The sequence below is a fragment of the Anser brachyrhynchus genome, assembly GCF_964034855.1.
Source record: "Anser brachyrhynchus genome assembly, chromosome: 2".
NCBI classification, from domain to species: domain Eukaryota; kingdom Metazoa; phylum Chordata; class Aves; order Anseriformes; family Anatidae; genus Anser; species Anser brachyrhynchus.
Window position 1 is genome coordinate 139,383,042 of NC_137695.1, and position 17,699 is coordinate 139,400,740.

At 40.3% G+C, this 17,699-nt stretch overlaps 1 protein-coding gene across 7 annotated transcripts in view; it reads right to left on the reverse strand.

The window, feature by feature from the left end:
- Positions 1 to 308: 308 nt before the first annotated feature.
- The window catches only part of RNF19A (ring finger protein 19A, RBR E3 ubiquitin protein ligase), a 58,666-nt gene continuing 41,275 nt past the window's right edge, over positions 309 to 17,699 (reverse strand). For all 7 annotated transcript variants that reach the window (XM_080583184.1, XM_080583183.1, XM_080583182.1 and 4 more), the window contains 8 exons: positions 13,682 to 13,890; positions 11,522 to 11,666; positions 10,814 to 10,976; positions 6,559 to 6,673; positions 5,291 to 5,452; positions 4,070 to 4,283; positions 2,948 to 3,091; positions 309 to 2,563 (listed from right to left, as the gene is read on the reverse strand). In XM_080583184.1, the coding sequence (XP_080439310.1) occupies positions 1,873 to 2,563; positions 2,948 to 3,091; positions 4,070 to 4,283; positions 5,291 to 5,452; positions 6,559 to 6,673; positions 10,814 to 10,976; positions 11,522 to 11,666; positions 13,682 to 13,890 (1,843 nt within the window). In that variant the 3' untranslated portion in view covers positions 309 to 1,872. The remainder of the gene's footprint in view (positions 2,564 to 2,947; positions 3,092 to 4,069; positions 4,284 to 5,290; positions 5,453 to 6,558; positions 6,674 to 10,813; positions 10,977 to 11,521; positions 11,667 to 13,681; positions 13,891 to 17,699) is intronic.

A 17,699-nucleotide genomic window follows, 5' to 3' on the forward strand; every position in this document is an offset into this window, starting at 1 on the left:
TTAAACAGAATGATTTGCTTGCAAGAGCCACATCCTCTCTGAAAATCGCTGCCCTGCCCTGCCGGCAGCTCAGACCGCCCTTCTGTGTGATGAAAAGAAATGAGGCTGAAGTCTTGCACAAAAACACAACCATCTTCAGATCTTGTATTTCCAAGTATCAGAGCACTCAACTTCCAAAGCACGCCAAATAAAATTAAAATTAAAGGCAGAAGACGACAGCAGTCAGCACCTTACAGGAAGGAGTGCCCCCTGGGAACACAGGCGTTTTTACAAGGCTCTCAGCACGCTAAGCCAAGGACCACTAGAAGTCAGTATTTAGACATTTATTTCAGATATGCAGTTTACACGCATATTATTGAGCAAAACTGAATTGCAAATATACAAATACTGTAACAAGCATTATCAAATAACATAACTGGCACTAGTGTTATAAGCATATTAATGAAACCGGTGAGGGCAAGTCATGGAAGAGGACTGCAGCTCATGGCGTTTTCTTTTTATCCAACCAAACTTCCAGTAGCACCATAATGGCAATACATGAAACACAAGACAGAACATTGTTAACTGTTATTCTGATATTCACAATTTCTTTTCCCATTTTTAGTGATTTACATAGCAAAAAAAAAAAACATTAACAGTGCAGGCGCTTTGGCCAACTTCAGCTTGTGTTCAGCTGTACATCTTCCGTATGCAAAAGAAACAAAAAAAAAGCCAGCATATTTGGAACCCATCTTTGCACGTGGGCAGTCATTGCACTGCACTCTGATTCTGGGACTGCAGCTATGCACGTCTTGCAACGAGATGTCACGTGAACGTCATTCACGAAAGCCTGAGTGAGTCTTTGGTAGGCTAATACTTCATTATTATTATACATTTATCTACCACAGTCATTTTATTCACTAGAATTTTCTTTTGTGATTGAAGGTGGCCAAAGAGGACATTCTGGAAAACATTACAGTAAAATCCTCAAACGACCAGGCACTTCAAACCCAGTCTTTTCCGAAGGCACCAAGAATTGGTGGGGCACCATTTTTCCCCCCTCATGAAAGGTGACTGCATCTGCTTTTCTACAATGCTTATAAATCAATGGATTGTTATTCTACAGGTTTTACACGATATATAGTAGCCTTATCTGCTGCATGGTTGGTTGCATGAATAAATAAGTGACCCCACTGCTCTTCACTGGTGATGTCTCCATTCCGCCACGCGTTAAGTACCAATTTCTTCTGTTTCAGAACTATGTAAAATGCCGTAACCTTGCTCAAAGTGTACACGCAAACGCTTCTGACACAGGCTACATCCACCTGAAGACACGCGATTCATTCTACATGCATTCTAAATAGTGTGTCCAGTTATGAAACAAAACGATCCTCATGAATATTCACTGCTGGAAGATGTTTGGACAGGTCTCTGCAAAACTTTTGCTTCCCTTAGAGTTCACACTAGAATGGTTTTAAGTCACTAATGCTCAGCTAACACCCATTTATCCCAAACCCCCTATTTTTCAAGTGAACAGTGCAGGACATAGTATTCATTTTAGCATTTAACATATTAACGATTACCCAATTTTTTTATTTTTTATCTAAGTACACCAAGCATATGCTTTCAAGCAAAGTCGTGGCAAAAAATAAAAAAACATGGATGTATTTGTACTGCTGTAATGCACTTGTTAAAGCCTTCGTGCCCCTTCACACAGGTCTAGGATCCATATGAAGTACTCTTCTTTATTAGACAGGTATATATAAAATACAGTTGTATCAAAACCTTGCTTCTGCTGGTCACCTGAAACTTACGCAAGTCATCGCATGTAATTCAACCAGCTTTCAGGCAGGGTTCGTTAGTGGTAAATACGTTTTTGCAGCACTTTTTGGCTTAAATTTCAGTCTGGATAGCAGTGCTTAATTCCGCAGCATGTTGTGAATGGTTGTTGTTTGTTTCTTTCAGCGTTTCACCAACACCTAAATCTCCATCTGTCGCAGATGCATTATTAACGCTTTCCTCAGCGATGTAACTCAGCTGTGGAACATCAGTGCTTGGGGCTGCTGGAAGAGGCGCGGGGATTCCGCTCGCCTGGGGAGAGTTTTCCAAGCGGTCGTTTTCCACCTCCGGGAGAACACTGACCGTGGTGAAGCGAGTGTGATAGTCGCTGGAACCGTGGCTACAGGAAGTTTTCATACTTTCCATATCTGAGCAACTGAACTCAGAAAAATGACTCGAGTGAGAATCTGCTACAGATGGAATACTATCGCTAAGAGAGGGAGAGTCAAATTCACTGGAGTTTGTGCTTTGTTGTTCCAGCAGCTGAGCATCCATGTCCTCTCTTGTCTCGTTTATCTTCATGCTACTCTTCTTTCGCAGCTTACCCTTACATTTTTTTCCTGCTGTTGTTTCTTTGGACCACTTGGTGGCACTAGATTTACTTTCTGGCACGCAGGCCGAGGAACAGCCAGCATTACCACGACCTGCAGCACTGCCATCGTCAACACTGCTGCTTCCACTGTTGTGTCTGAATTTGGCTGGCTTTGATTCAATATCCACTTGTACTTCCATACTGTTGCCTTCCCTAGAACAAGAAAACCTGTGAGTATATCTGGTCATCTAAGACAAGCCAGCCAACGTCGCCAAACAAACTCCTGCTGCTTTCCAAAATACATAGAGCAGAAGAAAGTTACAGTGATATAACTTATTTTAGGAAAAGCATTTAACCAAACAAACAGCCCAAACAGAAGCATGCAGTCTGAAAGACCACATGCTTTACTGAGCTACAATGACTGTGTGCTCCTCTTTGGAAATAACCTTGGCAAATACAAGCAATCATACATAATTTAATTTCTAACAAAAAAATCGTAGCTTCAAAAAGTTTTAAGTAGATCAGATGAGGCATGCTTAGAAGATCCTTTAATAAGCAAGGTTTATTAATCTTCCGTTTTTAGCACATTTCTCTTACCTGTCCAAAGGGATATAGGAGTTCAGAATGGATCCTGCCATCGCTTTGGTACTGGCGTTATCACTAACTGTTCCCAAGCTCACTGTGCCAGATTCTCCGCTCAGACTGTATCGTTCTTTCTGCACATCTGCTTGTACTTCCAGTCTTGGAGGGAAAGAAAAAAAAAGAGTTTTATATACTGCTACTACAGTTAAAGCACCCTAGTTGAAAATTACTGTCACCTTGTAAAATTTCTCCCCCATTCAGTAGTAAGCACAGTTTATTAGTTAAAACCCAAAATAGATGAAATTCCCAGCAGAGCAAAACGTTGCATGTAAAAAGAGTTTCTGGATGCCTTCCTCCCTGAGATTTACAAGAACAACTTTCAGACTAATCTACAATTCTTTTGCAGATAACGTATGGTCCTCTAAAAAAAATGGACAAAGCAATCAGAAGGATACATAAGTTCAAGGCAGTTCCCATGTTTCCATAGCTGCAAATTATTACTGATGAAATAACTGTCAGAGAACTGTGTTCTCTACTCTGCTTTATATTGCATTTTATTTATTGCAACAATTTCCTTTTTCTACGTAGCCTGGACTTCTGAGTTACTTAAACCAGGTGCCAAACACTACTCATTTTATTAAGGAGCTAATTCCATCCTGATCCCTAAAAAAGAGTATCCTTTCCAGATACTCTGTCTCTTCAGCATACAGGACAGCCAAAACGTACAGTAAGACCCCAATCACAGAAGGCACCGAGCACCTAGGTGACAAAAAGATGTCACCTGGGCAAGGCTGAGGTGCTCAGAAGGGACAATTTGCTATTTGCAGATTGCTGAACAAGCCAGAAGTTCTGACTGCCGTGAGATGCACCGAGACAGCTCTCCTGTTAGAGGCCACGTTGTGTTAAATGTGAGGTGCCCTCCTGGGAAGAAGGAAAAAATGCAAACTCTTTTAAGACCGTGGTCTAGCAGGATCTTTTGGATATCAATAAGCTTGTCATGGACAAATTCTATCTCAGAGACTGTGTTTTTTAACAGGAACCACTTAAATTTTAAAAAAACATCAAGAAACCTAGTAACACAACTTTCTCTGCTTACATTAAGAGGTGGATACTACATGTCAGAAGAACGTCACTTACCTGTTAAAGCAGTTAACCATCGCACTCCCTGAGAGGCTCCCTGTTATACTGGCTCCAGCTAGGGCCATGGTGCTAGCAGTTTCACTGAGGTTGTCTCGGATGGCTCCTATTCTATCCATGTGGCTGCCACTTGCACTCAAGCTGCCGGTCAGTCCTCCGACACTCCCTTCACCTATGCTGGGGTTGTGGCGTGCCTCTGCTACTGAAGTGGTGTCTAGACAGAAAGGAAGAAGGCTCGTTACTCCTGGAAGCAGAACTTAATACCTTCTAGAGCATGACCATGGAAACTGTCCCTGGAGTTACATTGAGAAGAAAGATTTATAAAATAAAATACCTTTGTCAAAGAAAATTGGACCTTTCTTGGAGTTGCTATAATGGTTATGCGTGGTATGACATACCGAAGACACTGAAAAGTTAACCATGGGTAGGACATGCAATATGGAGCCAAGGAACATGGAGAGACCCAACGTCAAAGGATATTGCTACACAATTTTTAAACAAAAGCACCAGATCAGCAGCTGCAAGTATTTAGTTCTCATTATTATAGATAAACAGATGAAACCCAGCAAGCTTCCACAAACCAGTATTCTGAAAAAAGCAGCTTTGATTTTATCTTAAAACTTTTACCTATGGAATGGACGTTACATGAGTCTGGTTTTGGTTAAAATGGGCAAGTAAAGCTTTAATGCATGGCTACTTTGAATTTGGATTCCGAAAACTGACTTTAAAAAAGAAAATGTTTTTGCTTTTTTTAAAAAAAGCTCCTTTAATCGTTTTTAACATAAGATAAAGCTGTGGGTGCGCTGTCCTCCATTTCTGCACTTTCGAGATCTTGCTGGCCATTAGAGAGGAAGTAAAATAGAAGTGGGATGCTCAGGTACCTTTCAGTCATACTGATCAAAGTGCAAAACTGGATTCTAGAAAAATTAAAATGTTCCTGCTCTTACCTTTCACTAAGTGCTGTGTCAGAAGCTGGACAAAAACACAAGAAGACTGATTGTCTTGCTCTAGGTCCAAGTGAGCAGGTGCTGCATTACAGCACAGCAGAACATGAACGCAGAGCAGCTACCCTTATCTGAGAGCTGGTCTTTCAGTGAAGTATGGAGGTGGTCCTGACTGTGCAGTACCTCTTCTGCAAATAGGTACTCTGGGTATCTGAGGCCATCAAATACAAGTCACAAAGCCCCTGTTCACAAAAAAAAAATGAAACATTTTTCTTACCTACAGCTGCATTTGTTCCACCAACGTTTATATCATTTTCATCGTCAAATTCTATCCTGACACCTTTCCCGTTGCCTGCTGAAACGCCACAACCTCCACTTCGGCAGAGGGAAATTGGAACGACTCCATACACGTACGCCAGCATAATAGGAACACCAATACCTGCAGAGGGAAGTACAATCTTTTATGAAAAATAACTTATATTTTGCACTCTTTCGTAACAGTGATCTCATACTCTGTGATTACTTAAGTAATTTACACCCGAAAGAAACCAGGAGGGGCCAAAATTAAGAAGCACCGATAAATCACTAGCTGAAATGACAGTAAAGTATCAGTAGGTAGAGAAGCATAACACTGGGTGAACTAATACTTCCAGTAGGTCTGGAACATCTTTTATAAACAAAATTAAAATATTTCATATTTAAAGTTCATGCAAGTTCTATTGGATTTTGCATTCACTGGAGTCAGACAGGGCTTTGCTATTGATTTAATAGGACTTAACCTCATTATTACCATAGGATCTTTTATATTTTCTGAATCATACTAATTCCATTTAAGAATTATATAAATTTTCCTTAAATTCTGGGGGCAGGGAGCAGAGGGAACACAGTGGAAAGAACCGTGGGCTAAGATGCACACATATATGTGCACATTTATCCCACCACTTCTAGTGGACTATGAAAGTTATTCCTCGGGCATATGAATTAAACCATTCTAAGACTTTGCGGATGGAAGCACGCAGAAGGTACAGAAAGATGTCTGACTGAAAAAATGGCACGATGAATCTAACTGGGGTCTCAAAATCAGGGTTTGTTTACAGTGATCTTAGAGCTACGTGGTAAGAAGATGAATGCGTCATAATACAGAGCCAGATCTTCCTCAAATGCCATCCTCCACATCCTTATGAAAAAAACATGGTAAAATTCAAATTGACTCCCAGTGCATAACAAGAGGTTTATCAACTACTGTAATGTTAAATGTAACAGACTATTTTTCTTCTGTGTTGAGAAAAGCCTGACATGAAATTATTCAAATATGAACAGACTCTGCAGCAGGTTTTTTTTGGTCAATCATTTAAGGAAAAGCTTTAAATATGTCAGTTTTATGAATATGTATGTATAACCTCAGACACTTCATGTGTTTTTCAAGTCTTGGTTTCTTCACCTGCAAAAGAAAGCTATCAGGCTTATCTGGGTTTTATTCACAAGTGTTTATACAACTCTGATTGCAAGGTGCTACCAATATACAAAACAGAAGTATTTACTTACCTACAGTTACTGCAGCTACAACTGGAGAAACAATTACAGATAGGGTTACACCACCTGCTATGGCCAAATTTCGCTTGTGCTTTGAAATGTCTTTGCCTTCGTATCGATTGTGAATCTTGAGAGAAGAGAAGAAAGGGTTTTTAGAGTATTATCATAATAATCAATAATACATTGTTGCAACAATAGAAGGGCTGACCTGGTTTGGAACCTATATCCTGCTCTCTTCCATACAGACCATGTTCTATGTCGTGATTTATTTCTTAGCCTTTCTCAAAGAACAAGAAAATTCATACTCAATTTTACACAACTGTCTTAAAAGCTAGAAATCCCCCAATTCAGCAACTAAACATTTACTTTCAGCCTCAAACAAAGAGCTAAAACACTGAACAGGTTTTTTTGGTTTATTTGTTGAATCATTACTCTACCTTACATGGTTGGGAAAAGTCAACAATTTTCTGGATCAAAGAACTGCCACCCCTGAGCAAACTGACCCTTCTGATTCTCTGTCATCTTTCCCTTGAACAATACAGTGTGAAATTTCCACAGATTAGATCTGTGGAAACAGCTTGAAATAACATCATGAAAATCTTGTAGTAAGGCAGCCTTCACCAAACATAACCTGGAGGGAAGAACAGCAAGGACTCCATTGCTCTGGCACCTTCTCATGACAAACTGTCGAGGTAGGGAATATTTTAGCAAACCTGAGTCTTAGCAGTACTATTATCTACTGTAGGATCTGCTATCCAAAACCCTTACTGGTGGTTCAAGTCTGCCCTAACCCTGAAGTGTGACCATCTCAAATTTATCTGCAGCCACACAAATATCAAAGGCCTTCAAAAATCACTTTTACAGAGATTTCCTACTTTTTTGTTTGTTTTATTCAGCTCTCAGGAAACATGGCTTTTTAGCCATATGTGCTTCATTTGTCAGCATTCTCGGTTAAGATGTAATTACAAATGAACAACAGGTCAGTATCTCAATGGTTGTCATGAGGCTACGTTAATCCTCAGTACATCTAAGGAAGAACACAGAAGAACAACAAGAGGACAATCACAATATTTTTGTACTGATATGCTACTGAAAGAAGAATGACAACGTAAGTTGAACTGGAAACTTCAGTACATGTTATGCTCTCTATATTTTCAATTTGAGATTTAATAGGGTTGTTCTCATTCTGGAATAAAGTAAGAACTTGTTCAGGGAAGGCAGGCAAGGAAAAGGAGACGACACTGCATTTCTATACAATGGGAATGCATCTACTTGCTCTGAGAGAACAGCATGGAACGAGGGGGAACTTGAGTGTGGACCATACCTGTAAGGCCTGCAGGTACAGATTAAAAGGAAAAATTGAACGTGAATACTCTCACAGCATACGTGTGTAGGAATTACAAATTCAGAAATATCACGTTTTACGGGTATCTGTGGGACGTTAAGCAGGACCATCTCGGGCACTGAATTTTATTGGTATGGGCAATTTTAACTACCCAAAACAAAAGGAATATGCAAAAAAAAATCAACAGTCTGCAAGGGTTCTGGAGTCCTTAAACACAAAGCAACAAAAAGGAATGGAAGGGATGGTTACAGAGGGGAAACTGATTAAAAAACATGAAGACAGAGGGTTACATTGGTAATAATAACAATGAGATAAGAATTCCGAGGAAAGAAAGAATACCTAAGAAAGAACACTGCGCCAAAAGAAGAGGGATTTCAATCACAGCAGAAAACTGGTAGGTTACCAGATATGTATCTATGAAAATGAGTGAGAATAACGAGTGCTTCCTTAAGGAAACGATAGAAATACAAGCACGAACTCTCCCAGTGCAGAAGAAAGTGTTGCAGAAGTACAAAGTAGCCTCCTTTACTGAAGAAGCAGCAGCATTAAAAAAAAAAGGAAAGTAGGTCAGATTACTTTCAAGAAGTATGAAGGAACAGCATGAGGGTGTCAAGACAAAGTCAGAAAGGTTAAGAGAGGAAATAAAAGAGCAAGGGCCAAAGCTAACAAGAAATTATTCTAAAAGTACACTGCTAGTAAGAGGAAGACCAAAATAGATCAGTTTGCTATTTAACAAAAACGAAGAGCTAGCAGACTAAATTGGAGGCCTTTTTTCCCCCCTTCAGATGTCACTAAAGATTACCTGTGAGACAGGTGACTGGTGACAAAGGAGTAAGATCTGTAGGAAAACAGCACATTAGAGCATACTTGCATGAGCTGATCTGAAAAATATCTTATCAGGCCCAATTTCAAAGTCACTAATAATAATTTTAGAAATTTATTATTCAGAAAGGTTTGAGAAAAAAAATCAGTAGCAAATCAGTTTTGTTTTCTTCAGTGAGAGGATGACTGGCCTTGAGGACAGGGCGAAGCAGATGCCACACACAGACTTGCAAATTTTGAAGTTTTCTTACGTGATGCTTTTTATAATGGTCCAGACTGAAAAAAAACAGTCTGGAGAAAAGAACTATTAACTTCATGTAAAGCTGACAGAAAAACATCAGATTTCTCATTAGGTTGTGTTTTTTTTTGTTGTTGTTGTTATCTCACCAAATTGAAACTCTTTCTCCTGTTCTTCCTTCCAAGAGATGTGCTCTGAATCCAAGAGTATTTTCACCATTTTCATTAATTTGGAAGATGGAAGGAGGAAAGCATTTCTAGTGTCCTCTTTCAGGACAATACCAACCTATCAGGGCTACAAGACTGCCAGAACTCAGACTAGTCTTGAGAAACTGAAAAAATGCCCTGGAACAGTTGGATACAGCACAATGGGAATACGTACACTATGTCGCTTAGGAGGAGACCAATTGCTTGAAGTACCAGTACTGCGAAAAAGGGTACAGGTTTTGGAATACACGACATCAAAATAGCACCTTGTTGAGAAAGAGTCAACAGGTATTTATATGAAGAGGGTCACCCTTTCGTTTAACTGAGCAGAAGTAAAGCTCAGCTTCACTGCTGTACTCCGAGTGGACAAAGGAAGGGATTGGGAGAATGAACTGCCCCGCTGCAGAAGATCAGGTTCAAGACCATCTAAGGAATTTGAAGGCATACAAGTCCACGGGACCTGATGAGATGCATCTGTAGGTCCTAAGGGAACTGGCAGATGTAGTTGCTAAGCCACTGTCCATTGTATTTGAGAAGTCATGGCAGTCCGGTGAAGTTCCCACTGACTAGAAGATAGGAAACATAACCCCCATTTTTAAAAAGGGGAAAAGGAAAACCTGGGGAACTACTGGCCAGTCAGTCTCACTTCTGTGCCTGGCCAGATCATGGAGCAGATCCTCCTGGAAACTATGCTAAGGCACATGGAGGACAAGAAGGTGACTGCTGACAGCCAACATGGCTTCACTAAGGGCAGATCACGCCTGACAAATCTGGTGGCCTTCTAAGACAGAGCTGGTGGGTAAGGAAGGGAATCACAGAATCGTAGGGGTCTGAAGGGACCTCAAGAGATCATTGGGTCCATGAGTATGATCAAAAGACTGGAGCACCTCTCCTATGAGGACAGTTGGGTATCGTCAACCTGGAGAAGAGAAGGCTCTGGGCAGACCTTACAGTGGCCTTCCAGTGCCTAAAGGGGGCCTGCAAGAAAGCTGGAGAGCGACTCTTTGTCAGGGGGTGTAGGGATAGGATAAGGGGGAAATACTTTAAACTAAAAGAAAGATTTAGATTAGATATAAGGAGGAAATTCTTCTCTCAGGGTGGTGAGGCCCTGGCACAGGCTGCCCAGAGAAGCTGTGGATGCCCCATCCCTGGAGGTGCTCAAGGCCAGGCTGGATGGGGCTTTGGGCCCTTTTGAATGGGTTCTAGTGGCTGATGTCCCTGCCCATGTTGCACACAGTGGACTGGCCTGGGGCAATTTACAAGGTGCCAAATATAAATGCTGAAACGTGTGTATGCATGCACAAACCTGTACTAGTAGAACTGTATGTTAAAATACTGGTAATTATCTGTTTCTACAAAAAAGTGTTTTTCTAGTTTTGCCTTCCTTCTCTCTAAATATTGTTTAGTTCAAATGAACACAATGGAAACCAGAGATTAAAGACAGCGATTTTGAAAAAGCATACAAGAACTCCCATGGCAAAATACAGAAATCCTTCTTCAGCATTTTGTTCTACCTGTTTTTAAGATCAACTACATTCTTAAAAACACTTTCTCCTGTGCAACTGACATCAACCTTTTCTTAAATAATTTGTGTCTTTTGTTGGTTTTTTTTTCAAAAAGGCTGGTGACGACAACCAACTGAACGTAGTATTTTACCTTCCGTCCCACATACACAGGAATTCCAATAATCATAGCAGGAATAGCAATGCCAGCTATTAATGCAATTCCTACAGGAGCTCCAACGAGCGTCCCGAGTTGCCACAGTATTTTCTTCTTACGGCTCCATGGTTTCTTTCCCCAAAATGTGCAACCTGATGGGCTACGAGAAAAGTAGAAAAACTTTAAAGAAATTGCAAGTAAACTGATATAACTATACAGTACTAAATTGTTCTCTAGTTACAAAATTATTGTTCTTAGGTTCAACTAACAGACACCGAATTATTTATTATGTCTTCAGATTTGTAGGAGTGGCTTTGGAGAATATTTTGAAATGTAGAGAAGCATATTGCGGATTACCACGTGCTAATCTGTGGTTCACAGGTAACGCAATATAATCAGAGTTCTTGTGTTACTTTATGTAAACACAATTCAGCAGTATTAAGATGTCAGTAAAAACAGTGGTTATGTCCATCTAAAACACTTCATTTGTTGTACACATTGCATGCATGAAAAATATTTTATAATAAAACAATGTACTAATTTAAATACTTGCATTGAAAACTAACTTAATTCTCAGACAGATACTTCAGCTTTGATTCTCTACTCCAACAGGAAGAAAGCCAGACTTATAACACTTAGGAATCTACTTCTACATACTTTAAAAAATAAATTACCAACCATACAGATCTTTTTTCTTGGATGTACCTTAAATAGTGTAAATCTGAGATCTCTTTCATACACAGCCAGCAGAACTCACAGCCACAGACGGCACAAGTCATATGATTGCAGCTTCCATCATTCATTTTTATTATATAAGCAGCACAGCGTGGGCATGGCTTTATGTCATCAGCTGTTTAAAAACGAATATTAAGATTGCATCAGTTCTTTAGGCAAACAGATTTAATCAAAATACAGACATTTGGGAAAGCTGATTGAACCATCATCTGAAAAATGGAAAAAGTTTATTGTAAGTTTTCTTTACAAATCATGGTTTTGCAGCGACTTCTTTGATAACTATTTGTAAACCATGGACCAAGTGATACTAATCAAAACAAGGTGTATTAGATCACATTCGAGTAACTGAATAGTTAATGTACACACTGTTCAAGGATTTTCTAAGCTTAATGCAACATACATACATTAGAGTCAGACATTAAGCTTTTATGTTAATACAGGACTGACAGCACACTCTCTTTAAATATAATCCTTTTTTACATTTCATGCTGTTACGAATATTTTACTTGACTCCACTATGTTATTTCTTATCATACTTCCATCTCCCCTTCTACATTTCTTTGGCATCACCACTCTCTTCTTAATTTCTCTTCACAGAAGAGAAATACTTATTGCCTAGAAAAAAAAGAACTGTTGTAGAAATAAGAAAATTCCAGAGGCTCTCCTTGTTCCTAAGACAAATATTTAAAAATTGTAGTCAAGCAGCTAGCCCTATCACTAGCAAACAAGGGGGCATTGCGCAACAGTGAAATACTTGTATGCTGACACAATCACAGTTGTGATCTTTGTTCCTTTACGTCACTGGTCAGCATGTCCACTCTGAGCCAAGCTATTTATACACAGCAGCTGAAGTTAACTTGCAGCTCCTCGTGCAGAAGTTCCGGTTTCCTACCTTTGTGCTACTAGTGGGGATAAAAGGAGAAGAGGGATGCAGCTTATACCTGGTGTAAGGAATATCCAAAGAGGCGAGGAACTGGCAGAATCAACTCTAGCAAGTCCAGTGCAGCTGGACAGTGAGCAGCTGAAAGGATGCACTAACTATTCCCAGATGGGAAGAGACACAACTAAACTGAGCATGGATGTGGCAGAGCTACTGGTGTTCAAGCTAGCAGGGACTGAAAGGGGAAGGAAAGGAGATAGCATACTAATTTATTTAAAGTTTATTTTCAAATTCATTTGAACACCAGAGCAATATGCCAATTTAAGGCAAGACGGTGCGCCTCATTTAAAACAAGGCGGCACAAACAACAAATTAAAGACTCCCAAGGCTAAGGCTGGATTGGAGAATGACAGCTCTAACTACATTCAAGTTGCAAGAAACACTTTCCCCAAAACATGTACTTTTTGTTTGCTCAGCCAGACAAAAGCTGCCAAATAGATCAGAGTGTGGTGAAACGTAAGGCCAAATCTCATCCGTAGCAAACTGGACTCTCACTCCGCAACATATTGCTCTGAAGAGTTTATCTTCCCCCCCCACACCCCTCCCTTTTTTTTTTTTCTTTTTCTAAGTTATGAAGAAGTCAAGATTTTCAGAAGCTGGAATTGCTTTGTTTCTGATAGCCAAGAAAAATGAGCATTTTATTGAAAAACAGAAACTAGGTAACTCCCTGTGAACAGGGAGTAGCCTACTCAAAAGGAAAAAAATAACAAACATAGATGTCAAACATCAGAGCTGGCCTCAGCCTAACAGTCTCTTCTGGAAGCAGAAAATTAGTGTTGTGGGGTTTTATTTTAACAGCATTTATTAGTAGTAGTATCCTTGTGAAATTTCACCTACAGTGTAGAAAATGCATGTTCCCAGAGTGTAAGGGACAGAGCTAATGAAGTCAGCCTGTCAAACAGAGAATGCTTTGCACCAAGCTCCTAAGAGTTTCCATTTCTCAGCTATAAAGTAAGAATTTAAAATGCTGACATGCCTCTAGGGTCGAAGTCAGGTGCTCTGGTCACAGAGTACTTGAAATATTAACATCAAAAATTTGACATCAATCCTAAAATTGCATATTTTATGTTTCTGAAACGCAAAGGAGTTAGTATCTACCAAGCTACCATTCAGTTCTTTCCTTTTCAAAGTCAACTGTGCAAACGTAGCAGAAAGATATTTTACAGGCCCAGTATCCTGATCATAAATACCTGCTGCTCCAGATTCCTGGCTGTAACTGATAGACGAAGAACGAATTGTTCTCAGGCGCAGACTTTGAGCTCTCTCCTGGCGAGCCGCATCGCAGGTCTGGTTTGGGTGCCAAATCTGCTTACAGTGATAGCAAAACTCAGTCCCGCAGCCTTCTCGTCCACATGTAAGTTTGGGACAGCTGGCGCATCCAAACGCGATCACAGCATACCTTGAAATTATCAATGGGGGTACAAGAGAAAATTTTTTTAATAAAATCAGTTTTAGTTATAGACTAAAGCTAAAAAGAGCTACCAGAAGAGGTACGAAGGCAGCAGAGATCAGGAGGTGACATCATGTGGCCAGCACAAATTCCTTACCGCCTTTTTCTTCCACGGGTCTATGGCTATGGTGTTAGACTCAGACTGCACAGGAATACTATAATCAAGGCAACACTTTGCTCTCCCCAGACTTAATGACTTCAAGCAGGACTGAAACACACTGTATTTAAGGCTGAGAAGTTTAAAGTCACAAAACAACAACAGTTTAGAAGAGCAGGAAGAAAAAAAAGGTGTTTAAGTACCTTGGAAAAAGTTACTGCTTTCCGAAGTGTCCCAGTCACTACAGGCATGTCTAAATTTGACCATCTCTTTAATCTAGGATAATCCCTGCTGCACAATCCATGATTCTATGGTTTCTACGATCTATAGTGTGATCTGCTCCTCGAAAGGCACCTGACTTGATAGTGCCTGAAAGTTTGGTACTTTACTGGTTGTCTTCTACCATGAACGCTGCTATCTACATTAAATAGATGTTTGCTTACTCTTTGCATGTTAAAATACCAAAACAGAGGAATTATAATGTAAGGATTTGGCTTTCTAAATTGGTAGCACAATTTTTTAAAACACCCCAATTTTCAAAATAAATTTCAAACTATATATGCAGAAGTAGACAGGAGTTTGGGCTATCACTACCACCTTTACTCTGACAATACTGTAGACCAAAAAGCTCCCCAAATGTTGAGACTTACAGAACTGTTGTGCTATTTTGCGATCAAACACCACATAACCAATTCTATCCAATGATACTGTTGTTGCCACAAATCACAGCTGAAACTAGTTCCTCCATCAGCTTTAAATTCTGAAGTTCATATGATAAAAAACACGTGTATTACAATGAATATTAATGCTAAATATATGCATATACACACATGTATACTCATATACATATACACACGCCTTTAATTCCTACCCACTGTAATGTTTTCAATGATTTTATGCAATAGCTTTATTTTAAATAGAAAAAAAATATACTATGCCCACTGCTATGAACACCTAGAACAGATGTGTAGTTTTATTCATGCAAACAGCTGCCCTGCACAGATTTCAGATCTGTAAGTACAGCAGAGCCCAAGTTTGTGGCTGTTCAAATGAAAGTAGCTTTATTTTAAGCGTAAATCGTTAATTTTCAACACACCTCGCCCCATTTCTAGGAGTTGCATGAAATTCACATAAAATATTCAGTAATAATACTAAAAAATATTTCCGCACAGATATTTAGCTGAAACTTAGCTATTTTAATTTCAGAGTTGATAGATCTGAAGCTCCATAAAGTTAATGTGATATCATTTTATTAATGTTTTAAACCAGCACGTTGGAGGTTGCTCCTCTTTAAACGCTATGCAAAACAAATGGGAGTTTTCAACCTTTCACTTACAGATGATGTAGCTACACAAAATTACATATGCTCGCCTGTTTTCAAACAATTTACTTTCCAAGCAAAAACTTGTTTCAGTAATTGCTGGAATCTTCGATAGGGTTGCCAAGTTAATCAGCTCAATTTGCCTCACTTGGAGCGACTGAAGAGCTAATTACTCTGCGTGTACACAAAGCGACTCTGGTCCAAACGCTTCTTCAGCACAAAGGGACACATCCACGATTCATTCATGTTATATCGAAGCATCTCAAGCTCAGGCTGCCGAGTGAAGTACCAATTCATCTCCCGCCTCCCACGGCTAACAGGGGCTGGGCACATCCCTGAAAGCACTCCCTGTTGGGGACCGATGTATCGGCAGACCTCTGGAAGTAACCTTTTAGACCAGGGCAAGTGTTTGGTCAAACTGTACAAGATTACGGGTTTAATCTGCATTCATTTTACAGGGCGTGTGAATTCTCGAAGTTCTGGATAGGCTGAGAGGAGAGAAGGGACAAATAACCGAACTCAGGGTAACAGCAAGTTTAAAAAAAAACACAGGAAAAGGACAACTAATTGCAGAAACGATATATGGTGGGAGCAGAACAGGAACAAAAAACGCGTACTCTTTTGCCCAATCTACGTTTTGCTTGACAAAGATAAAAATCTAAGAATTGCAGCTCTCTTCTAATAATGTCAGCAATAAAATCTCAGCGCAAAAACCCCTAAATAATTCAGGCAGAATAAATGACGGACCACTTTTGGAATACTGATTCACTAAGGCTTATAAAAACGACATTTGACAACTCATCATGTTGAAACAGAACCCTCGACAAATTTGGCTGGAAGAAAGCCCAAGAGGTTTCCTTACCCCATGGACACAACAACTGTTTGCTGATGTCCCCTGGCAAGCTATTGCAGGTAGGCTGCAGCTGGTCCAGAGACTTTTACCTAATCGGATGTTTTGTCAATGCTGCGCAGAAGCACTGTCATACAGCATCCACTCGGTTTGTTCTCTTACCTACTTGTGCAGTAAATCATCCCTACTGAAATGCTCGACTTTAGCAAAGGATGCTACCCCGTTCCCTGCACCTGAAGCTCTTGCACCTCTCCTGCTTTGGGATTAATCGCAAGTTCAGTAAATGCGAGCCATCCAGCTTCTTCAGGAAAATTTTGATACGTCCTAAAATCAGGTCAGCTACGACCTTAACACAACCCACCAGTAATACACATCAAGACCTGATCAGAAAAGAAAAGAAGCCCTCAATTTTAACTGGCAAGCTGAGTACAGTTGCCAAAGCAAGTAGAAAAGCATGACTGCTGTTGCACCACATCACTGGTAAAGCAGTTGTCTGCTCAAGTCTGTGCCTGCTGTACATGGTATGGAGTCTTTAAACCACCTCTGCTAACTAAGCTACTCAGTGAAAAGCTGGATCGCGTTCGCTTCCCTAAATCTCATGCCTGTCCAGCTCCTCCCTCCACCCTCTCTCTCTTCACTACACCATAACAATCCCCGTTACTTCCGATGCTGCTTCTCCTTCCCATCTCCGCCGGGTGCCTTCTGGCAGCTGCCCTGCCGGGCAGGAGCACGTCTGAGAACCATTTGCTGCGCTGCTGCCTGGGGCCAGGCTGGAGAAGGTACCCGTAGGATTCACACGCGGTCCTTTCCCTCGCCGGAGGTGTTATTGGGGATGTCTCTCTCCTCTGCTCAACTATTGTGTGTTTTTTCCACAAAACTTAGTAAATTAAATTACTCTGAAAGCTCCACCTCCCTCTGCCAAACGTATTTCAAAGTGCTAAAGGTTTCAAAAGCAACCAGGAGGAGGAAGGGAGCAAGGCAACACATGGTCGCATCAGCTCGTTTCTTTAGGATGACAGCGATCAATGATCCTGAGAAGCATCCAAGTAACCAACTTCACCTGGTTTTTAACTAGCAATGAGAACTCGGTGAGGATCTATGCACTAAAACCAGAATCCCACGTAAAGCATTTCCCTACCACGCGTGTTTCCAAAGGTACAGTTAAGGACACCCATATAACACATTGGTTTGTTCCTCTCAAAAAACTGTCAGAGTTTGACATCGTGGCAATACGCTGTGCTCGCTGTGGGACTCCACCCTTGGTCAGAGGAAGGAGCAGGCAGGAGGCAGCTCTGGAGCAAAGATTTAAATATTTTGCTACATACTAATCCATGGCTATGGTCCCACATGAATGCACAGAGCTTTAGCTTCACCTTGAAGACCCAATCTGTAATTTTGTAATGATATTATCAATAGGAATTACCATTACATTTTCTGACCATTTACAGATGCTTAAGATTTCCTTTAAACAGATGAGAAAAATGAAGTGC